This window comes from Toxotes jaculatrix, chromosome 14 (assembly GCF_017976425.1).
Source record: "Toxotes jaculatrix isolate fToxJac2 chromosome 14, fToxJac2.pri, whole genome shotgun sequence".
Lineage (NCBI taxonomy): Eukaryota > Metazoa > Chordata > Actinopteri > Toxotidae > Toxotes > Toxotes jaculatrix.
This window is the reverse complement of record NC_054407.1, coordinates 22,740,034-22,764,962: the sequence shown is the minus strand read 5'-3', so window position 1 is coordinate 22,764,962 and position 24,929 is coordinate 22,740,034. Positions and strand designations below refer to the sequence as shown.

General features: G+C 41.6%; 1 protein-coding gene across 5 annotated transcripts in view; it reads left to right on the top strand.

The window, feature by feature from the left end:
* The window catches only part of LOC121192624 (partitioning defective 3 homolog), a 217,153-nt gene that overhangs the window by 189,249 nt on the left and 2,975 nt on the right, over positions 1-24,929 (top strand). For all 5 annotated transcript variants that reach the window (XM_041054373.1, XM_041054376.1, XM_041054375.1 and 2 more), the window contains 2 exons: positions 4,606-4,748; positions 8,361-12,110. In XM_041054373.1, the coding sequence (XP_040910307.1) occupies positions 4,606-4,748; positions 8,361-8,757 (540 nt within the window). In that variant the 3' untranslated portion in view covers positions 8,758-12,110. The remainder of the gene's footprint in view (positions 1-4,605; positions 4,749-8,360; positions 12,111-24,929) is intronic.

Here is a 24,929-nt window from a genome sequence, read left to right as displayed (position 1 = left end):
AACAAGCAAGCGTGCTCTCAGTTGAAGAGCTTGACAATACTGCGCCATTATGTTTGTTTACATCAACTGTAGCGTGCTCGCTATTGTTGCCAGTTTCATTTTCCCATGAAAACTCAGTATTAGGTAATCTGCACTCTAAAATTAAAGATTCCTCCAGCTTCCTGCTGTTGAACATTTTAGGCTCATTTACCAGATAAATAGGTCCATAAAAGAAACCTTCAGATATCTCCTGGACCCTGTTTTAGAGTCAGAGACGAGGAGAAAGATTAAATTGGAAGAAACATTAAATGTGACAGAAAAATACCCCAGGGGGTTCTTCCCAGAACCCTCCGTGGGTTCCACATGGCTTGAGTCTGAAGAACCCTGTAATGCTCGTGTTAAATCCCTTTCACTTTTTCAGAGTGCAGCTCACACTCGGGGCTTGCAGTCCTAATAGCATGTTATTAGACTCATGCCCTGACCCTACTGGTGGGCTATATGGAAAACAGGAGAATGTGTCTTTGAAATTCAATTACCTTCCCTTTGCCTATATTACATTTTGTTGCCTCATCTGAGTGATGTGCTGCAAACCTCAAGGAGCCAGTGTCCTTTTCCTTAATTCACCTGCAACTGCCCCACTTTCAGTCTGTGCCAGGACGATGCTACATGTGAGACACTGCTCACATTCCTGTGTTGTTTAAATGGCAGGAGAGTGCTTGTATAGGCTTTAGTGCGTCCATCCTAATTAGGTTGACAGAGAAAAATAAAACCCAGTGTGAAGACATCGGGTTTGGACTCCGGGAAATCACAATGGACATTTTTCTATCCATTCAGAATGCCCTCATTCTCATACAGTGAGAATTGAAAGCAGAACCCTGTTAGTGTCGTGCCATACTGATTAGACAGGTATCTCTGGACAACCACCTTTGAGCGAGGCTTGAACAGTCAACCTCCGGCTCACCTCTTCATATCACACCTCCAGTAAAACATTAGAATCTATCACACTTTCAGTCCATCCCGCAGTTTTCGGCCTCTGCGATTCATTCACCCAGTCATCCGTCCTCAGCTCAGGCTGTTTTCTTAGCCGTCCCTATTTAGCCACATGCCTTAAGTCAATATAATATCTCTTCTTTGTGATGGGAGCCCTCGTGTTCTTTCTTTTTTTTTTTTTTAACCATAGTTTGGGGAGCAGGGGAGGATTGTGGGTAACACGGTCTAATTCCATCAGGATGACTGATGCCCGCTCTCCCAGCAGCAACGCGCCAAGCTTTATTGCACTCATTTATACTACTATGGAAATAGAGGAGTTCATTCAATTGATGTTGGGGGTTTAGAAAGCACATAATATTGCCTCTTGTATTTTACTGCAACATTTTAATACTGCTATTATCTGGATTCCTTTAGGGTATTTTCCCCTCCTCTCTACGATCAGGCAGATGAGCCAACATTCCCAGGAATATTCAACACTCCTAAACCGCTAAAGGAATTTTTTTTTTTTTTTTCTTAGTGAAAAATATTGGGAGTGTAATTCACCCGCAGGCAATTTTCAATTCAGATATGGAATAACGGGTGCGTGGGCGCTCCCTCCCTCCCTCTCAGCTTTCTGCCCGCCCGTCGTTATTGTCATCCGAGCAGCCAGGCCGTGCCAATCAGTCCCAGAGATGATTGCCTGGGCTTCATTTGGTTGAAAGGGGAGTGTCTCTTTAGCACTCTTAATCGTTTTATGGCCTTCCCACCTACTGATGTCCATACTGCTCCCACCAGGCTCTCAATACATTGCACAGCCATAAAAGTAATTAGATTGGTTTTGTGTTACGACTGATCTGCACACAGTTATTGCGCCCACACCGCTAATGAACATCGGAGCAAGGCAAGGAGTTGTGGTACAAGTGTGGGCTGGACCTTAGGGTAGTGCTCTACTGCTGAGAAAGATATTTGTGTGTGTGTGTGTGTGTGTGTGTGTGTGTGTGTGTGTGTGTGTGTGTGTGTGTGTGCACTCCTGTACATCTATCTTTGTGAGGACCAGTTTGAGAGTTTGACAGTGAGGACAACTTGTCCAGTCTTCTTTTTAGAGGGCTGTTTGGGTTAGAGTTAGCTTTAGCCTAGGCCTTAGGTTAACTTAAGGATAAGGAGCTGGGGTTAGGCCCATAGTTGGTGCAGGTTTGGGTTAAGGAGTCTGTAGATTTCAAACAAGGTGTTGTTAAACAGCATCAGCATCAGAAAGCATCTTGTCCTACACCTGTCCAACTCCTGAACTGGGGCTTAGCATCCAATGATTGTTGTAACTTATCCCAAACCATCACACTGCTGTGACCCAGGACGTAGAGCTATGAGCAGTTTCTTTTGTCTGAAGACGTAGTTGGACAGCTTAATGTTCAAATGAGTTTGTTTCAGTCTTAATGAACTCCTAAAGGGACTAAGTGTTGCATTATGTCAACTGGGATTCTCACAAGTATAGAAGGACAGATGTGTGTGTGTGTGTAAGTGTGTGAAAAAAAGATGCTTCAGTATATTTTTGATAATGTCTTGGAGTTTGTATAAATGCAGGGTTAAAATAATTGTAATAATTAATTAACACTTGTATTTGCTGTCATAAAAACATTCCAAAATCTGCGGATATTACAAATGTGTACATCACACGCAGTGTGTCGCACAGTGTGTTGCACATGGACACTCACCTACTGCAGCCTGATAACCTGCACACGAGGTGTCTATCTAAGGGTGTTTGGGGGGAGGACTGTCACAATGTCAGCAGGCCGAGCTGTTGTCTCCTTCATTAACACCCACTAACATTCATCACGTCTCATCACTGTAACCCTGCTCTGAGTCTCCAGCATGGCCCCTCCCTCACTTCCCCTCCTTCTGTCTGTGTGTGACTCACCTTCATTTTGACCTGAGAGGAGACGAGCTCAGGGTGTGTCTGCTCGACTAACTGCTGGTAAGTGTCTGTGGTTTGGACTGGGGTTGGGGGGGGGAAGGGAACTGTGGGAGATTTTGTGAGGTATCCAGTATCCGGGAATGCTGCCAGTTTTATTGGGCTTCTGTGTGAAAATCCTGACTCCACTTGTGGTGATTTTTCATGCTTTAAATTTGAACTGAGGGATCGTGTGTTCCTTTGTTTGTTTTTAAATGTGACATTTCTGGTTTATCAATTTGGAAATATTATGTTCTGGCATTTTTTTCAGTGCCTTTTCCTGGGGGTCAAATCTGTGACCTTTGTGCTAGAGACCATGCAAAAGTACCAAGTCACCTGCTTTTTTCAATTTTCCAAACATAAATTTGTCTGTAAACATTTGTTTAAGCAGTGATAAGACTTTTTATTCAAAAATCATTTTTGCCAGACGGATTTCAAACTAGAATATTTGAGCCCGATTAAACGTGTCACCACAGAGACATTTGAATGTGTTGCTTTTATTTTTTTAGTTTTCTATAACTATAACTTCTTCTGTAACTGTTAGACAAATACATGTTTTTAAAGCACAGATCCTTTGATTTCAGCAAAAAATACAGGATGCAAATCACCACAACTGGCTGCTGTAGATAAGAAAATACTTTTATTTACGATTTAATCTTTAATTTTAATTATCAGACTGTTTTATGACGGTACTTAAGGTTCGTTTGATGGAATGTGGCTTTTGTTGCTATACAGCGCAGCATATATACTGGATGTTTGAAATGTGCAGGACCAATTACATAGAGTGATTGGCTTAATTCACATGGAACCGCTGATTTCACATATTGGAGTGTTAACACCTCTAAAACCTTCCATTCATACATGTATCCTGCAGGCAGTTCAGCATCATGAATGTTTAACTGAACACAGAAAAGTCATCAGTATTTCTTTAACTGTGCGAGTGTAAAAGCCTCTGCATTCCCACAGCTATATCAGCTATACAAGAGAACAAGCAGCTCTCTGATCAGCACAAAATGACTGTCGCCAGAACACCTCTTGTGCTGCAGCATCAGACATTCTTGTTCCAAGCCAAGATAAGGCAGTAGCACAGATTTAAAGGGTTGGTTCACCAATATGACAAAAAATATATATATATTTCTCCTCTTGCCTCTAGTGGTATCTAGACACACAGATAGTTAAAAAGAGATATGTGTGAAATTTCTGCTTGTGCTTCAGGACAGTGGAGGTGAATGGAATTTTGCTTATGGTGCTTACAGCAATGAAAAGTAGACACAGTTAAGGCTTTTGATTATCCAGACGGTGCTTTGATAATGGATTTGGCCTTTTCAGAAGCTTTTCACACTGTACAAATATTAGTATGATTACAGTGATCCAAATAAGTGCAATGGTATAATAAATAACGTGTGATATTTACTGTATTCAATTCTTAAACTGGCCCTAGAACAAGAAATTTCCTCATTACTTGTGACATGTTTGCAATAAAAGAAAATCCTGCACTGAGATCAGTTTAGGCCCATTAAATCCTGTACGTCCTACCTGCACCCTACATCACATCTGTCCACCCAGTGCACCTTCGCACTGATTTTATTGGACAGCATTTCAGTCTCATGTGGATTATCATTACATTATAGAAGGCTTATTGATTATGCCCATGCTGATGATGATCACACTGGGAACGACAGCTAACCGAGCTGCCATCTCGCTGTTTTCAGTCAAACACCAGCAGCAACGGTCCGGGCGGGTACAGTCAGCCGGGTCGCCACTCGGTGTCGGTCGAGGTCCAGATGCAAAGACAGAGACAGGAGGAGAGAGACTCGTTCGCCCAGGCGCAACGACAGTACAGCTCCTTACCAAGGTAAGAGTGATGGACAGAGTGTGTGTGTATGTGGTGTCAGGCTTGATGTGATGTTGTGTTTGATGTATGTTTCTGCTTGTCTGACAATCAATATGTGCTAAGAGATTTTGTGTGTGAGTCCGTCTGGGGCATTGTGTGTATGTGTGTGTCGAATCTTCTTGTTTACCTGCTGCTGTCTGTCTGATATGAGTTTGCCCAGGAGGTTGTGACTGTGTCCGTATCTGTTTTAGATCTGTAAGTTGATTTCATGTACAAGCAGCGGTGTGTGTGTGTGTGTGTGTGTTTGTGTGGCTGTATGTGTGCATGCACCCTTGTGCACTCACGTCTTATTATGTCAGATTCATTGTAATAGCCTCGTGACAGTAATGATAGCAGATTATGTATATAACATCTAAGTAAGAAAAAGGGGCAGAGCTGGTCAATTTGAGACCACAAAACCTGCGCACACATACACACTGAGCCTCAGAATGGACAGATCATGTTACCCTCTCACACAGATCTGACATGATTGCTTTGCTTTCCCTTAATGTAATTCCCTTTGATCTGCATGATATGGCTGCCCATTGTTCCAGGAAGTGCTAGGGCGTGTGTGTGTGTGTGTGTGTGTGTGTGTGTGTGTGTGTGTGTCTGTGTATGTGCATGGTTAGTGGGTATAGAAAGTGACAGATTGGAGACATGGGGACAATTTTTTTTGGGGGGGGGGGGGGGGCAGAGACTATTTGAACAGTGTAAAAATACATTCAAAAATTCTACAGCAATTCAAAATTGCTGAAGAATTTTTATTCTTGAATCGGTTCAGGCGTGAACTGTCCAAGAGAAAATGTTATTCAAAGTTATTAAGACTGTTTCCCTCAGCAGTCTCTTAATTACTCTATACAAGGCCAAACCAAGCAGACCTATCCCAGTGTACATCATCAACTAGCACTTACCATGCATATACAACATAAAATACGTTATCCTCTGTTTCTTCACCATCGTGCTCTAATCCACTGTTATCGACATAAATCCTTTCCTTGATAAATATTACAGGCAGCTGTGCTGAAAGATTAATGAACTCCCGTCTCACTCCAGCGGTCAGAGGCAACATCCTGTGGCCACGTCCCTTCACTTTTCCACTAATTCCATTAAGAAACTGTTCTGTTTGGATAAACCCGGCTGTGGTGTCTTGAGAACGCTAACTATTGTTTGATTTAGAGCATACCATCGTGTAGAGTCAGAGGCTGAGACGGAGTAAATGTGGCGTTTAGGAGATCGTAGCCTTGATGGGATTCATATGGGCCTGTGCTGTCCATGGAGGGTGAAATTCCTCATGAGAGCCAGACTCTCATGATCGTGATTAACGGTGGTAGCGTTCCTCAAAAAAAAAACAAAAAAAAAAAAACATCCCAGCATTCATTTTGGATAAAGGTCAGTTTCCTCCTTGGTGAGACCCTTCGCTAAACAAGGAGCTGCGAGTGAAAATAAACTTCTGCCATTTAAAACAATGATGGCGGATGAAGGGCCCTCATATTCATCGCCGACCAACGCCATTGATCTCCAAGCCAAAGGCTGGCTGCAGCAGCTGCAGTGGCATTTGGTCTCACTAGTGTGTGTCTGCATGCGTGAATGTGTGTCACAACCCCATGTCTATCTGCTCTGCACGACAACCTCTCACAAAGTCTACCTTTTTTTTTCTCTCAATCTCTCTCTGTCACCTTTCCCTCCTTCTATTTTTTATCCTCTGTCATGCTTCACCGTGTGCATGCACAGAATACAGAACAGTAAACATGTTTCTGTATTTACCACACATGTACATGCTCGCCTTTGGCACAGCATCAGAGAGAGGGATCTGGTTTGCATTTCTCAGCAGGGAGGCTTTGGCCTCTTTGTCAACATATGAAATGAAATCAGATGCCGGGGACGCCCGTCTCTGAAAATCCGAATCACTCAGGCGTGTTCAAGAATAAACCTGGGCAATATTCTCATATCTCACAGATCGAGAAGCGTATCCATTCCCAATAGCATTCAATCTCTGTTGAATAAAAACAAAGGTCTTTTCTATTCTCATTAAAGATTTTTTTTCTCCCCTTCCTGCTCAAATCCAAACACAGGAATAATACGATTTCTTCACAGCTGGCTGATAAACCTGCTAATTATGCATGGCTCAGAGTCAAAAGCCCATTGATGTTTTTGTGTGTCTTCTTCTTCTCTGCCTCTGCTCTCATTTTGCTTTACCCTCGAGATAAACGGGTGGAGCTGTAGGGCTCAGGACACTCATGCATATCGTATGGGCATGCACACGCAGACACACACACATGCAGACACACACACACACGCGCACACACACACACACACACACACACACACACACACACACACACACACACACACACAAAGGCAGGGCTGCCACAAAGAGGCTAGCCAAGCAGAAATGAGAGGTGATGTCACACATCTGGACCCCCCCCCACCATCTTTCTGGTAAAGGGCAGGGCAGACTCACAGAAGCATGACAACCAACTGTGCCTTTAAGACACTTGTGTCAGGTGTCAGATATCAGTTTGGGCAAATCCATTGAGGACAAGATGGTCGCCTCATTTTTCCAACTGCAAAAGGTCTGCTATTACTTTCTGTCAGATCCAATGGTTGTTTCTGCCTGTCTCCAAATGGGCCTAATGGGCTGGAAGGGGACTTTGACATGGTTAGGTATCCCTGTATGTTGTTACCGTGGGCTGGTACTTGCCCAGAGGCAGTTTGTGAGGCTGTAATGGTGCCTCATTTTCATTGAATTGGATGTCTTGGCTACCATGTGACTGACAGTACAATATTTTTTATTGTGAAAAATCCACATATTAGTCCCATCTCTCAAGACAAAACAAGTTTTCCACAAATATTTTTGTTGTGTCTGTGTCTGAGGAAAAAAGGATGGGCGCGCACCTGTTGGCACATACAGTAAATGTGATTATTTTAACCCATATCAGAAATCCCATGTTTTCAATGTGACAAAACAGTCATATGTCCACATGTAAGGACAAACAAAAAAAAAAGGTTTTGACAAAAAAACTAAGGATCCACTTGCTAGAGTTTTCCAGAACTTTGAACCACAACAAATGGTCTTCCTTCCTTCCTTCCTTCCTTCCTTCCTTCCTTCTTTCCTTCCTTCCTTGCTAAGGAAGTTTGCTCAGTATGCATGTTTAAGTACTGAGCTCAGTCCATCTGCTAAAGAAGACCTTGGAGAAGCAGTTAAAACCTCTGGGGGAAAAAAAGCTAGAATGTGGATTTTTTTTTTTTAACTTTTGGTCAACCTAATATTTCCATGGTGAAGGATAAAATGTCACGCTTAAATTCAGATTGTGTTCAACTTGTTTTCCATAAAACATGTCCTGCAACAGCATGCCAAATCTCGGTCTAACATATTCTGAAAGTAACTACTGTAAATATGGCATGACTAACTAAAACTTGTCATGACTGTGCCTGAAGCCTGTAAATAAACAAACTGAAAAGAGAGAGAGTTAAAATGGTGAATTAAATCACTGGCATGCTGTTTATGATTATGTCAAAGGAATCATATGAAACTAAAATTCAAACTGCATCTCACATTTCCCTCTTTTTTTTTTATTTCTCTTTCTGTACCAGGCAACCCAGGAAGAATCCTAGCACCATCTCCCAAGACTCATGGGATAAGGCTTACCCACCTGGAGAGGGCTTCCAGACAGCCAAGGACAACCCCAGGTACTCCAGCTACCAGGGCTCCAGGAACGGCTACCCAGGTGGTTGTGGTGTCAATGCCAGAGTCCTTCTGGAGGCCCAGGAGCTCCTGAGGCAGGAGCAAAGGCGCCGAGAGCAGGAAGCCAAAGGGAAATTAATGCAGGAGAGCACCAGTAACAGCAGCTACGAGGGCTACTCCCCAGCTCACCTGAAGGACCCGGCCTCCCCCAAGGGTCCGTACCGCCAAGATGTGCCACCTTCACCTTCACAGTTAGCAAGGCTTAATAGGTTGGGGTCAGAGAAAGGACGACTTTTTTATTCTTGAGGAGTGATGTTGGGCTGACGGATAAAGAGCCGCACAGACAACTTTTGGCTCAGGAGCTAAAGGGGATCACCCCACGAAAGTGGACGCTACAAATCTGGACAAAGGACAGCCTAGAGGTCTTATAGCTTAGCGATGATCTTAGAGGTAAACAGCTGTGAAGTGTACTCAGTATGTGGGTGTTTGTGTTCAGTCCCTCGCTGTACCGATGACAGATACCAGTAGTCACTCAGTCACTCACCCTACTACAGACTTGAGACGCTCAGTGCCTTCTCTGCATTCACAAACACGATGCTCGTTCACAGTCGTCCAGGACTCTGATTCATCCAGATCTGGCACCGTCATGTACTGACAATCAAATGGGCAGACGGGAAAGTGAGTGGTCGTTCTTTTGAGCCCACGCTGGGGCGTACGTTTCTGTGTGGGTTTATGACAAGGTACATGTTTCATGATCAAGAATGTGTTTCGTGGCTTTACAGAGTGTCCTGTGGATGACTCGTCCCACCGGCCACAAATCACCCTTTCTTCACTTCACTGAAGTTCACGTTCAAACCCTTACCAACGCTGCCAGTTTTTCTCTGCAGTCTGTTTTCTCTGCTTCCACTGTTTTTCTCCTGAGCGACTGGGCTCTCTCTCATGAGTGCTCCCAGGGGAGCAGAGAAAACAAGGCAAAGTGTATGAAAGAAGCAGGGCACAGTGTGTATGTTATTAATAAAAAAGCCCCCCTCATAAATGATTCATATGGTGTGTTATCTCCATGAGGGAGACCCAAGCAGCGAGGGTAGACAGCTCTGATCCTCTGCCTGGCCCCCCTGCACTGCTCTGTGCTTGACTCGTTGGCCTGCCTGCCTTTCTGCCTGGAGCTCTGGCTTCCAATCCTCCTCTCCTTGTTCTTGTCGCCTCTCTGTTCATTACACTCCTTTCTTCTACCTTTCTGCTCTCCCCTCCTCCCACCTTTGACTCATCACACCCCTCCCCTTCTCCTTATTCTTCCTCCTGCTACCCAGTCCCACCCTCCTCCTCCTCCTCCTCCTCTTCGTCTCCCGAGTCAGGCTCTGCACTGAATTTTTCATCACAAGCCACCTGCTGCCTGCCAGAGCCAAAGAACGCTGCCACCAGAGGCACCAACAGAGGGCCTGGCTTCTGACATAAAGAGCAGAATAAAAGCATAAAAAGAGCCAGAATAAAGATGGGTAGAGAGACAATGACCCTCCTAGTGTGAGATTTGCTGGAGCTTTTCTCCCTTTTTTAACAAAAGGCAAAATTGTCCTCAGGAGTTAATTGCTTTCGATTGCAGTAATTGCTTTGTCTATTCTTTACCTTTTTAAGCATTTAGCCGACACTCGTCTCCAGACTGATTTGAAAAGAGGGAGCAGGTAGGGGTGCTATCTTGCTTTAAAAAAAAAAACCCACAGCAGTCAATGGATGAACTGAGGGCTGCTGGCTTTTAAAGGGTAGGTTGAACATAATTTCTGGCTTACCTCCATGGATATATGCACATCCGGTGATTTTCATCAGGTTTCTGGTGCCATCCTAACACAGAGGAGGTGGATGGGATTTTGTTTGCTGTGCCCACAGCACTGAAAAGTCCGCTACAAAAACATTTTCATAGAAACGTACGTTTCTTTGATTTGAAATTTCTCCAAAGATATAATGTGTATGAAACCTGCTGACAGTGTGCTAGCTCTAGTCACTAACTGTCAGTTAGCAGGCTTGTTAACTCAGCTGCTAACAAGACAGTGAGTTCACAGTTTCTTTCAAACCACTGACTCCTGTCTTATAACTAGTCCAATTTAGTGGAGAAGTTTTACTCCAACTGAGGAGGGTTATATAAAATCAGGTGGTGCAATGCAACTAATAAACTGTGATAACTTACCTCAGCTGTATTAGGGTGGATACAAAAATCTCACAGCCTGAATAAATTAAACCAAAACCATCTGCATGCTTGGATGCCACTGGGGGTATAATGTTGTTTCGACCCTTAAAACCAGTGAAGTTTTGATTATGAGTCACTGTAACCCAGTGGCTGGTGCCATTATAACCTGAGAGTATTCTCATTTTCATTCCAGTCAAAGTCTACTGCTGCTGATTGGCATTTTTTTCACCAAGAGAGAAGGAACTAATCAGTGAAATCAGCTGCTGTAGTTGTAGGTTGTAGGTTGGAAAGGAGACCTTGGGTGTCGATCACTGCCACAGCCCCACCAGCCCACCTCCGTAATTGTTGCCGTGGGTGGAAACAGATCCTCTTGGTCTGAACAAACCCTTCTTTAACATCACGACCGATCTCTGCCTGCAAGCCAACAAATGAGACCGAGCTGAGGTCGAACTTTAAACAAAAGGGAAATACAAAAATAAATAAATGGCCATCATCAAGCTGTGGAAAACAAACAGGCAGTGTGTAATTGCCCTTCACTCCTACACACTCTCCATATGCAGAGCGAAGCTGCGTGACGTACATTATCTCCTGTTGGTTAATGAACAAAAATGTAAGAAGTTGAAGAAAAGAGGATTTTTCAGTGGCATTATTTCAGTGTATGAACCTGTATAACAACCTGAGGAAAGTTCAAAGCACTGCTCTGCTTTAAGCCCATTAAAAATTCCCTCCTGCATTATGTATGTTCATGGGTGTAACAACACAAACACACTGGGGCCCTTTACCAGTGTATGTGTTTTTATATCTGTGCCACAATGGGCTGATGAAAATAAGATACAAACTGTGCAAGTGAGGATGAAAAAAATCTCCACTCTGAGTGGTTTTTGGTTAAAAGTGTCTGGTTGAGTGGCCCACACTTCCTGCTGTGAACACTAGTGCGTCTCGCAATACAGACTAGCACATTTTGAAGGATGTATTTGACCCTTGCTCTAAATGTCATGGATTTTGCTGCTCAGCTGTCCAGTTACGGGGTCTAATAAAAGTGCCTGAGTTAATATCATAATATTGTACACAAAGAGGGACACGATGTGATTTGTTTGTCAGTGACACTACAGCACACACACTACAGTGTGTGTATGTATTGTTTGTTTGTTTTTTTTTTTACATTTTTAATATCATATAAAAATGTGTCATTTTTGGGGTACTCCTTCCTGAACCTGTATTATTTTATTCACAAGAGCCAACACTTAAAAGCGGTTATCAGTGTATTTGTATCCTGTTTGACATTGCCTTCAACCATGCTGTACCATGATGTGTTTTAAAGTATAAAAAAAAAAGAAAAGAAATGGAAGCTAATGGAAGCTGATGTGCAATTGTTTTGTTTTGTTTTTCCAGAAAACTTTTACATATATTAAGAAATGTATGCAGCCACTTTTTCCTGTACATATCAAATTTAGAATAAAACGGAAGGCTGTTCCATCCTGTTTACAACCTGCATGTCTGTTTTTTTTTTTTTTTTTTTGCTTGGCCCTGGCTTTGAAGAAGGATCAGACAAGTCTTCAATTAAACGGGAATGATTCTGCCTTCAGATCTGAAATCTGTCAGAGCTGCTTGCTGATGTCTTCTTCTGAGACCGACAGAGGGTTTGACGAAAAGAAAAGACGTAACATACCATATTAATTCCATTCATTAATTCCCGTGGGGAAACGGTGCAGCAGCTGACGCACAAACATAAGTAAAACCAACATTTGGCTCCTGTGCAACAACACCGTCTACCTGTGAGACTGATTTGTTGAATGCAGTGGTGTAATCTCCCTAAACACTATTGTGTTTCCTGTTATTAAGTCCAACCTCACTCCCATTGTCCCTCACAGGGGACCTGTTGAGCGGCTCCCTGCTACTGTTTTTGTTCTTAAGGTCAAAGGTGACGTCCTAACCAAATACCATTAATGCTACTTAAGCCAGCTGGCTGTGTGTGTTGGGAGAAACCGAGACATGAGAACAGAGGAAAAAGAGGTGGAAGCAAAGAAATCCCTTCACCTCATCCTGTGCTTTTATCCTTCACGGCAGTCTGTTCTTTTTATTGGTTTCATGGTGTGAGATTCAGAGGGAGTGTTGTACATGCAGGACATTGTGTCACCGTGCCATGGGCAGACTCAGACCAGAGAAGGACTTTTTTGCTCTTTGAAATTTTGAGTCATAGACAGTTGACAACCTTCAGAGCATTTCCTTTTGCGTTTACTGAGGAAACCCACATGCACACACAGGTTTGCATTAGTGAGGAAATTTGGCACTCACAAGTGTGGATTTACAAGAACACAGGATGCTGTTCAGCTGTCTCAGTCCTCTCTACATTGGTATTCAAACACAGCTGAAATATGGAACATGCAGAGTGCTTCTTGGGTTCACTGCAGTTCCTGTAAGACCAGTCTGTCAAAACATGTGAACATGTACAACAAACAGGCGCATTCAGGTTTGATCTCTTGGGACTCGAGACCTATAATCCTACAAGATTGGTGGTCCAATCTTATATATTGCATACAGCCATTTGAGTTGTCCTCTGAGTTCAAAGGACAGGTGGAATTTCCATTACAAACCATGAAGGTAAAAAGGGAGCCCCTGGATATCACCCCCTGGTAATCAGAGGTGAGTTTTCCCATAATTTTAAAATGATTCCTTTCCAGGGATTTCACTCTTTCACGGTGAAGAACCACAATTTCTCATCATGAATGAGGTTTGATTTTAAACACAGAACTGCATATAATTAATCATAAAATGTTGTTTACTCTCCTTTTGATGTTTTCCCTTCATATTTGTTAGATTATTTGGTAGTTGTTTTTTAGTTTTTTTTAGTAGAACAACCATTTTTGGAACTTCTTCTGACACAATTGCAATGCCAAGTGTGGGCTAATACAATATAAGATTTATTCCATTGTTCCAATTGCATGTTATCAATAACCAGATTTTTCTCTCTTGTTCAGTTTAATGATCCATGAAACAATCAGTGCACAACATGCTTCTGGTGCAATGTCCAGAATGTGCATGGAGAAATTCCATTAATTAATAAGCTGTTTCTCTTGGCCGTACACAACAGAAGCACAGTCTGATACTGTTTGCTGTTAGGAGTTCCACTGGAGTAGTTAATATTCCAGTGCTGCTGAGAGGCTGCTTGCAGATTATCCTTTTTTGGAAAGAAAACTCTGATGTCTTCCCAAAAGAAACCATCTAACAGGTGATCGTTGTTGTGTAACCTTAGTCTGCTTCAGTTCTCTGCCAAAGGCTGCCCAAGAGATCCAAAAACATGCATGAAAGATGGAATTGGTAGCTCTCCAATGCAAGAATTAACCTCAATTAAATCATATCTTTATTAACGGCAAACATCAGACTAATGTGTTTCAGCATAAAATCTTTCATCACAGCATTCATACTCACGACACTTGCCCAGGTTTTCATAATTCCTATGGAAAATTAATATCTAGCGTCTACATGATCGTAGGTGCTGCTGTGCATTTAAAAATATAATATATATACAAATATAATTTCTTGGAGCTGCCATTTTTTCCCCCTAAGTACAGTAGAGATACAGGATTTGGTGTCATTGGTACAGAAGCATCTTAACATGCGTAACAACACAGTGACACACATTCTACAGGACCAGTAACATCCTGCTCTATAGGCCAGTAAACTTTACCTTCTGTATTATTTCTCATTCTCCTATAGCAGCACGGCAACATTTTAATGGGCTCCACATCACCCCCGGAGCAATGTCACGGATCATTTCAACAACAGCCCTTTCTGTCAACAAAGAGCCACAACAAGAGGCTGCTAAACCTTTTATTTTACAGCCGCCACCGCCATCTGAGCACCGTGTCGCCATTAATGAAGCCTATTATTTTGTTTAATGTCACGCTCACCTCGCACAGGGGAGGTTTAGCCGTTGAGCTTACTGGGAGGTCGGATAAGCTCCTATTCAGAGGTGACACCTGTTTCTGCTCACTTACTGTTTTTTTTTTTTTTCCCTTCAACGTTCATGTTGAGGAAGAAGAGCTCAGAGATGACACCATCCCTCTGGAATTTGGGGAGGAAGCTGGAGAGGTTGCAAGAGCGGGGGAAGACACGGAGCCATAAAGCAAGATGGGAGACAAAGGAAACTAACTGAGGAAGTTCTCCAGATACAACCTCCTTTCCAGTTGTCAGACATCTGGAAAGAGTTTTTCTTTTTTTTGTTTGTTTTACTCTAGTATCATGATGTTTTTGACCTTCTTAAAAACCACACAGATTGAACAATCTCATGTACACGTTGCTGACATACAGAAATTTGTCCAAAATTCTTTACTACTTTAAATGTGCAGATCCAGCCATTTGTAGTGACTTTCCTAAGGTAGTACAGTAATCTGTAAACAATATGAGGAATGTGTTACTGCATTGAGATGAGATCCTACTGTCATTACACCCTGTATCAGTTTGTCTTCAAGACAAATTGCTGAACATTTATCAACTGTAGTGCAAGCAAGTCACATATCTTAGTCCTTATTATTCTACTTTTGCTTCCTAGAATTTCCCTCCTTAGTTTCCTGGCACTGTTGAATTACAAAAAAAAAAGAAAAGTCTAGCAATTATTGGATGTTTTCATTTCATTTTATTTCACAGCTGTTTTCCAACTCAAACTTGAAACTAAGCTCTTGTGGTGAACATTATGCAACAAAGATGTATATCTGCAGAGAAAGGAGCAGTCATTCTCTTATTTCAAAGCTTTTTCTGTTCTAGGGCACTTCACTGGAAAAGGTATCTTCCTCTAAACATTCAGGCTGGACCGTCTGTCTGCTTAGACTTAGGAGAAGATGATGGTTGTGTTAAAGCTAAGGTGAGAGGAAAAACAAAAGATTGAAGGGAAACAGATTTCAAAGGGAAACGAAACAAGTAGCTTCATACAATACAATTAAACACAGGAGAAAACTCTTCAGGGTGGCCAAACCCAAAATAATAAATACAACCCACTACTATCTGCAACACAGAAAAAAACAAATCAGGCCCAAAGGAAACATTAAAATACTAAAAACCCATCAAGCACTCAGCATCACCAGCACAGAACGGGAGAAACAACTTCCAGGAGCCCCCAAACCCTACAAGCATTGACTCCGACAGGATTCTGTCCAACTTCCCTCCGTCAAATGCTCCATGAAATGACTCTAACACGCCATGCTCTCCTCCGCTTAGCCCCACTTAGCCATGAAACCCCCTTCCTGCATTTCATGCCTCCCGTAGTTGGACACTGAGCTGTTTGATGCTGGCAGGTTCCCAAGCTGGCTTCCGAGAGGATGTGCGGCTTGTCTCCGTGGTATCCTGCAGGAACTCTGATCTGAAAGGACTGAGACATATACCTGAATCACATGAATGTTGTGTTTTCAGTTGTAAGAAAGGCCACAACCCTCACTGTTATGCAAAAGAGTGGAATTGTTTTTAACTGACACAGAAACACTATGAATTACAACTGATCAGATCACATGAAGGGCTGATCTCTGATCTCTACAGAAGAAGACAGCATCATTTCATTGGTAGGACACTCTTAAAGTTGTTATCCTGAGGTATGTCCTTTTATTTTTTTTCTCCATTTCTGGTGAGAAGCAGTCTCTGGGTTTTTCTTGCCGGGAGCTAGCAGACTGATTGTTTTTCGTGGCGAATGTACAGTAAAAGCTTTCATGAACTGAAGACAGGTTGTATCAATATTGTTTTGTCAATTATTAATGGAGTGTAGCAAAGCAGCCATGAAAATCTTGCAGATCGTTACATGAAGAAACACAGCTCATGAGGAAAGTGTGCACAAGTCAAAGGGTTTTTAAGTTTTTAAGCTCAGTGGAACAAATGACATTGAAAGTTGAAATGATTATTGGTTTCTTTTACTTTTTAGTTTGTGGGGAATGCGTCGTCATCCACCTGTTGTCACAGTTATCATCATTTAAGACACACCTCCTGCTGATTTCATGCCTAAAAGGTCAAACATGAACAAGCTTTCTACTGTTTAGAACACAGAAGACCTTCTGTAGTTAGTTCAACATTGTCCCGTTTCCTACACATGCAAGTGCCTTCTGTTTGCTTTTGTATACACTCCACTCTGATGTCAAACTCACCACAGCTGGTGTTCTCATCAAACAAAGAAACTTTTTGCAGCCGTCTTTCGAGCCCACAGGAGGTGGGTGTTTCATATTTAAAAGATGCATTTTAAACGGACTATCACTGCAGCTTTACATCTGTCAGGAAACTGAACTTTGTGATTCAGTTGTCAGTCCTACAAACAATCCACAAACAGGGTTCAGCAGGTTCATGCTGTCTGCACTCTGTTTCACAAGCTGAATGGCAGAAGGAATGCAGCTCATGTGGAAAGTGCCCTGCACGCGTTAAAGACTTGACATTTAATGATTATTAAATGCATCGTATATTACATTTTCCAGATAATGATGCTGTTGGTTTGGGCCTTGTATAATCCATGACTTTGCACCTTTACCAGTTACACCACCTGAATGATGATTGCTGGGATTAAACTCACTCATTTTAATTTCAAAGAACAACAAATGAATATTAATTTATTCTTATTTGCATTAGTGCAGAGAAAATGTTGAAGTTAACGCTTTTCAACACCTTGTGGCAGAAGACTCCACAGTACATCCAGCTGTTTATTTTATAAATTTAGTTCCATTTTGCATTACCTATTTGGCCCCTGATGGAAAATTCTCTTTACACTGATGGCTTACTCACGTCATCATGATTTTGTCTGTAGATTTTGCAGTCTTTGAGTGAGCATTTAACTTAGAAGCACATTACAGAGCTTTCAGTCCCGAGTGTGAGAAACTCAGATGAGAAAAGTTACTCAGTATTCAGTTTCTTTCATTTACATCTCAACACCTCTAACTGATATTGGCACTTCATGATGGTTGATTGACAGCCCATATCTTTCACTTCTCACTTCTTGGTCTGTTTCTTCTGGAGGTTGCACAGAATGTGACCTGGTGCTGATCTTTTGCCTTTACCTCTCCCGTTACTTCCTGTCCTAATTTTCACCATCCAGTAAAGGGGCAGAAAAAATATGTTAAATAAAGGAAATGACCTCAGGGTTCAGGCCCAAGTTTTATTAGGCAGAGACAAGTATACAGTGTTTGGTGGAACCAGATGTTGTGTGATCACAGGGCAGAGATAGGTGAACGAAGGGGAAAGTACCACCACCTGTGGAGGGAGGTACCAGTGTGGGTGACCATCTGGTAGAGGTGCTGAAAGTAGTGATCATATAGTGTGTGTGTGTGTGTGTGTGTGTGTGTGTATGTGTGTGTGTGTGTGTGTGTGTGTGTGTGTGTGTGTGTGTGTGTGTGAGAGAGAGAGAGAGAGAGAGAGAGAGAGAGAGAGAGAGAGAGAGGAGAGAGATTTGTTGCTTTTTCCATTTTGTTGTTTACATCAAAGTGTTACAGTTGGAAAAGCAGAAGACTGATGTTTCATATTTTCTCGTTGCTAACAAATGTCATGAAAAGATTCAAGCCAACAATGCGAGTGTTGATATTTAGTTTACAACTGTGTTTAATTTTGCAGGAAAGGCTAAAACAGCTGGGTGCAGCAGTTTTTAAGCAAACATTCTTCTGACAGGAGAAAATGCAGCTGTGCATTTGGGGACTATTTTCAGCTGTGGATTAATACATATTTTATGCTGTAATGAGTATTTAGGGCAGCAACTACACTGCTGATGTTCAGGGTAATGAAGGAACAGATCAAGGACAGTGTGGCTCATTAATGTATTTTTAATGGTTTTGGACAACAATGGAACTCTCTAGGGCGGGGGGGTCAGATCATCACACTTGTTAGAGAAATCAATTCATTCTTGGTTTTGGTCTTGGGATTTTATTTCCAGCTCTATTTTTTAAGATTTTCTAGTGTTAAGTCATATATATGTTTCAGGACATAATTATTAAATGTATTTTAAAATCAGATATATTTTATTCATGTTGGATTGTGACATTTCAGGCTAAACCTCCTTGTTTTGGGTAATAAATTTATTATTTTGAGATTTGGATTTTTGGTAATTGAACTGTGCATTATGTTATTGTTCTTTTCTTTTCTATTATTTTATATTCCTCAGATTATGTGGAAATTGTATTATTTTTTGACTTCATGTAATAGTAACATAATAAGTAATTAAAAGAATTCATCATGCTTTGTATTTGTTGTAAATGACTGAAAGAAGTTTCATGTTCATTCATTTAATTACTGTCAATCCAGTGACAGTGTGGTCCCGAAAACCAATGACTCTGCTTAGATTAGTTACTGCGCATGCTCCACGAAATGCGGAAGCGTTTGAAAAAGCGGGAGCGTTACGTTTTTGGACGTCATCCTAACCGTCGCTGGCTTTTGAACTTTCACCTGAGCGTTTGGCTTTACTTGATAAGGGTAAGTAGATAATTTATACTTACGTTCATTTACTTTAATGAATGAATGAGTAGCAGTTATTCGACATTTGTGAGACACTTGGATAGTTTTTGTATAAACATGCATTTTGTCACTGGTGTGTTGTAGTTAAGGCTAGCGCAACTTTGCTTTAGCTAGGCTATTTACACTTCGGGTACATCTCTCACAGTTGCTTTTGTGGACGGAAAAACTCCCAAAACAACCGCGGAGCCGAAAAAATACCGTATTGGCTGCAGCTAGCAGTGTCAATCAGTTTAGTACTGATTTTAGGGAAGGCAGTGTCCCTTTTAAGAGGCCTGTGCTGTAGCGAGGCTAGCGGTTCTGCTATGAGAAAGTGAGTACCAGGGTGTAGTCGTAACCGCGGTAAATTATTGCGTTTAGCGTTGTTCAGTTATTGTTCGTCATTCTTCTGTTTACCAGAGAAGTTCAAGTTACAGCGCAACACTTCGGCGGTCTCATGTGTGGCGTTAATGCTAATCTGTCTCCTGTTTTTGTTTTTCTTCTCTCTACCGGCGTTTGTCACGGCTCGTTAATTTTTCAGTTAGGGGTCACGCAAATACCGCGGCGACCAAGGTTTGGCGCAAAGGTAGCAGAAAGCTGTGCAGCACAGCTGGTCAGGTAATAGCCGCCCAGTTTTATGCAGTGTTGGCAATGTTGTTGTGATCCATATTTCAGCTTTTATAGTGATTGCTTGTATCTGTGTTACTCTCTTATTCTAGTTTTTCAACAAATGTTTTCAGTGGTCACTAGAGAGTTCAAACTTAGATATGCCTTGTATTAATTTTGTAATGTATGCAGCCATAATATTTCTGTACATCTCCAACTGTACGAAATCTACAGGTTGCTCTTAAATTATACTTCTTCATAAAACTGTAAGTTGTAAGTGTGGACTTTTGTAGATCTCCATATTTCAAATATCATGTTTAATGTTGTCTTCCCTCCAGTGTCTTGCCACACTTTATCTAGACTCAGAAAAGGTACTTATTTTTATATTTTACTCCATAGGACACAGACACAGAGGCCAACGCTTCCATGGTGCAAACTGTGATCAGAGTGTATGTCATACACAAGGAGGATGCAGAGCTTGGGGATAGCGCAGAGGACATTGGTGTCTGGACTGAAGGTGTGCAGGTACACAGTTATTTGGAGATCATTGTGGTTGCTTGTGCTCTGTTACTTGGACTGATAAACAGTTTGACCCTAAGCTACCCACCAGAAGTCCTGTAGAAAATCCTTCTAAATCTTCTAAATGGTGTAATGAAATTACATTCATTCAATGATCGATTTTTTTTGTGTGTATTTTCCTCCTTGAATAATTAAAACTTGTGATCTTCAGGATTAGCTCTTTTCCTGTTTACACACACAAGTAAATGACCAAAACATAGATTTCAGTAAATATGTGGACAGTGTGTGGGAGTTTATTTTTTGATCAGAGGGAGAGAGAGAGAGAGAACACGAAAATGACAGAATATATTCAGCCTTTTTTTTTTCTTTTTTTTTTAAGAGTGTATGTGTGTGTGTGCACACAACACTCTGCAACGACTAAAGTACCTCTCTGAGTTCGCATAGATCCCATTATTTCCTCTCTTCCTCCCACCTGGTGATTTGAGGTGCTGATAAAAAAAGGACTGCTTGATGATTCATCACTTTTTCTCAGACCTGCTTCTGTTCATCCCAGTCTTTATTTCCAGGTGAGGAGCGACCAGACAGGGAACGTCTTTATCCTGTTTTAAGTGTAATGTCAGAAGCCGCAGTGCGACACTCACTGTCAGCGAGCCTCCTCTTACAGGTTCACATTTCTTTTCAGAGCCAGTTCATTCGCTACAATGGACTTGTGGATCAACCCTGAGCAGGGTGTGATTAATTCTGAGCCACCGGACAAGATGTCATCCTCTCTCTTTGTCCCATCAGTCATCTGATGCTGGTGGATGGTAATCACCTCTTACGTCTCACTGTGACCCCACAGATGGTTCATTTTGGTTAAAGAGCCACACCGAAACCCAATCACAAGCTGGGCAACCAGTTCTGCCTCCTTTGTGTTATTGACAATGAAATGTGTAGATGTTGCAGGGGACAGACAGGGAGTGAGTTCTGTGATGGTGCCAGTAGGGATGAAGATTAATGACACCGTCAGGCCTGTGTCTCCTGTTTAATAATGCTTATTCATCACTGTCGCTGCATGCTGACGGCTGTGCACCGTGCAAACACATACACAAAAATGAGATAAGCGCACACGTAATTCCACACACACTTGCCTCATAACTAGAATGAGAGATTATTTTTTCCACTTCATATTCACAACAGTTTATTCATGTTTGTCTGTGTGTGTGTGTCTGTGTGTGAGTGTGTGTGTAGGAGTAACCTGACATATAAAGTCTGCAGCTGTGTGCGCTCATGAAAGTGTTTCTTCTCATTGTAGTGATCTGTGTTTAGTAGATTTGCATACAATTGCACAAAACAAGCTTATCACAGGGACTTGTGGAGCATGTGTAAACATCTTTTATGTGATTTGAAAGCAAGGTGCACAACCATATGCCTCGCAGAGGAGATGAAAGGAGGCTAGAAATGAAGAGAAACAACTGAATGAGGAAAAAATAAGGGACCTCTGGCCCTCTACTGCTGTGTGGATGAAAGCCATTTTGTCTTCAGTGTTTCTCCGTTCCTCCTTTCCCCTCTCGCTGTGTATTTGTGTGTATGTGTGTATTGCTCTCTTTCTCCCTCGGCTTCCACTTTTCTTGCACAGGCATTTCTCTTCCTAATGGAAAATAAAGACTGGAGAGTGGCCAAGATAGGGGCTCCAAATGAAAAACATGGAGTCAGTGACCTGAGGCCAAGGCTTGTCCATCTGGGCCCTGAAGCCTGAATGAGTCTGGCTCTTCTTTTCGAGGCTGCCACTGACGTCCACCTGATTTAGAAAATACATAGATGTTATGAAGATGTTTGGGAAGGGGACTGAAGAGTTTCAGGGTGTTTTCAGGTTGTTTTTTTTTTCCACATGAAAGGCAAATTCAGACCTGCTCCAGTATCTTACAAGATCTTTGCAGACACACCTTGTCTCCTCATCTCTCCAGTTCCCTGTTGGGATCAACTATCTCTCACTTTATCTCATGGAAGAGTAGCTTTTATTAGTTTGCCCAAAGTTTTTGCCATTATTGAAAGATAGGAGCTGAGTAAGATTACTGTGGAGCCGCTGAGATTTCAGCCAATGGGAGTGTTGATTGTTGTGAAAGTGTTGTGCTGCAGAGTTGACAACATGATCAATTTCAAGTGTCCTTTGCAAATCTGCAAACTGATCAGAAGTTGAGGGATGATACCTGAGTGCGGCCTTGGCTTGAAGCTATAATTTCTCTTTTTAAGTAATTTGCAGAAATAGATGTTCTTTGCAGTCAAGGACGATAAAAAGCCTCAGCAGCGTCTCTATATTACACGTTTTCTGAGAAGATTTCCCAGATTAAAGCAGCTTTATTTGCAGAAATCTTGACGTGAATAGATTACACTCAGTTTCTAAATATTTTCTCTCTGCTATCCTCCTTAATATCTTTGTCCATCCAACCTCCAGTTTTAACAAACTGCCCTCCAAACCAGCTAGCTCGCCCACCACACTATTATTGTCCAGATTTGGCCACTAGTCACATCGTGTAATGGCTGAGAGGGTTAGTCTGTGCTTAGCCCACACATCCAGCTTATCTCAGACTGCAGAGACCAAATGAAACAAAAGGCTAAATAAGGGATTTGGCGCTAGCAAGGCTGTGGCTAACGATTCTCCCACTAGCATAAATGCTTTTCAATCATATAGGCTAATGCTTCAGCTACAGCAGTTATCCTTGTGTAGCTCCACAGAAATTGTCCCAAACTGCAGTCCAGTTTGTAGCCTAAGGTAAAACTGTCAGGCATGTTCTCACCCTCGTCACTAACAAGATATTCTGCTTTTTTTTAAGGAGGGTTCCCACCACTGATCAGCTCAGCCAACTCCATGATGATGTTGAAAGTTCTGGACAAATCAAGTAAGTGGATCAGGAGTTATTTTGTGAGACTGCTCTTCCAGAGATTAAGAATGAACTTTAATGCTGAACAGTCATGCATATTGCTGTATGTTCATATGTAGTGATACAAATGACTGAATCCCAAATGAAAATGATGTAACGATATCAATATACAAATATCCGCAACCCCAAATAATATCATGGAAGAAAATACCAAATAATTCTTATATACATAAAATAGAGCGCCTGCATCCTGGATATAGAGGCAATTAAGCAATACAATGAGTTGTGATATGGGCAACTGGCCATACAACACAATTTGATTTTGTATTATGCTTATGTTATGTTACATAGCCTATCAAACAAAGGGACAAAGAGCCAGAAAAGACAGACCCTTCCTGCTGTGGATGTTTATGTTAATGATGTATTTGTTGTAGTCTGGTGTACGTAGATGAAATATATCAAGCAGTGACTGTAAAGAGAATCTACATCAGTTTGCAGCGTGTAGTGGTCTAAATGGTCCTTTAACCAATCTGGGTTTATTTCGGAGATGTATTTAAGTGAGACATATAATCTGCTCTGCATCTTGTCTAATTGCACTGGATCATACTCTTTCTTATGTGGCACAGGGTTTAAGGCCCTTAGAGTTTTTTTTCTGATCAGTGTATTATTACATATGCTAAACATTCCACTTATCACACCCATCTCACAGAGACTAATTACCATTTAAGGTTAAACTGCAAATGTGCTCCCACCATTTGCATATATGTAAATCATGATTCTTTTTGCATGTGGTGGTAAGAGTTTTTTTTTCCGGCATTTAACCCGATTTTAACAAAGGACTGTAACAAATGGGTGTTCACTTTCTCCCGACCTGCTGTCTGTGCCGTCAGCAGAAACAATTAGGCTTCCTGTGGTCAGACATGATAGTAAAATGCCTAATTACATTGTCGTTGTCTTCTGCCAGCATTCAGCTCAGCCAATTGTTGGACAATGAAATTAGCCATCCAGTTCACTAAAGCTGTCTTGAGGAAATTATTTTGTGGGAGTGTTATTGTGTGTGTGTGTGTGTGTGTGTGTGTTGTATTTGTTGGTACCACAAGTCAGTTGTAAAGCTTCATGCTGGATATGTGAAAGCTAATTTTTTAACGTAAAAATAGAAATTTTCTTTTGCAAAATGTTGTTTCCTCCTTCCTTTGAATTCAGTTTCCTATTCCAAGTCTCTCTCTCTTTCATACTAAATTTATGACACTCGCATTTGCCAAGAAGGGAATTCAACACAGTGGACTGTGGGAAACAGACTTCAAATGTGTTTTAAATACAGACGGTGCAGTAGTAGTCTCTTTAAGGTTTCTTTTCTCTCATGTCCAGCCTAATAAACAAAGCTGCCAAGAATCCAGTGTCTTGCAAAATCCTGTTTATTTTCCTTTTATGTAGTAAACATACTTTTGAATATGATTTTTTTTTTTAAATCTCAGCTTTGTTCAAACTACAGCTCTAAATCAGCCAGAACAAACTGTACAAATAACCATGTTGCTGAAATCTTGAGACAAAACCGAAGCAGAACCACTGATTGAATGATGACAGTCGCTTTAAGTTGCATTTTTGATAAGTTTGGGTGAAAGGTGAAACTTAGATCTCTGAGTTACTAATAACCATCATCATCTCAACAGCTTGAAAATTATAGTATTTCAACAGTTGAATTGCTTAGATCTACAGGTCAGAGTTTTCTGTGCGATGAGGGATTATCACTTATAATGAACATCGCCAAAATGGATGAAGAGGGAATGCTGGGGTTGAGTACACTGATGACTGAATCAGGTTCTGGAGAAAGTTAAGAAAGCCTCCTTCTAGACATATGTAGTCTCTGAAAA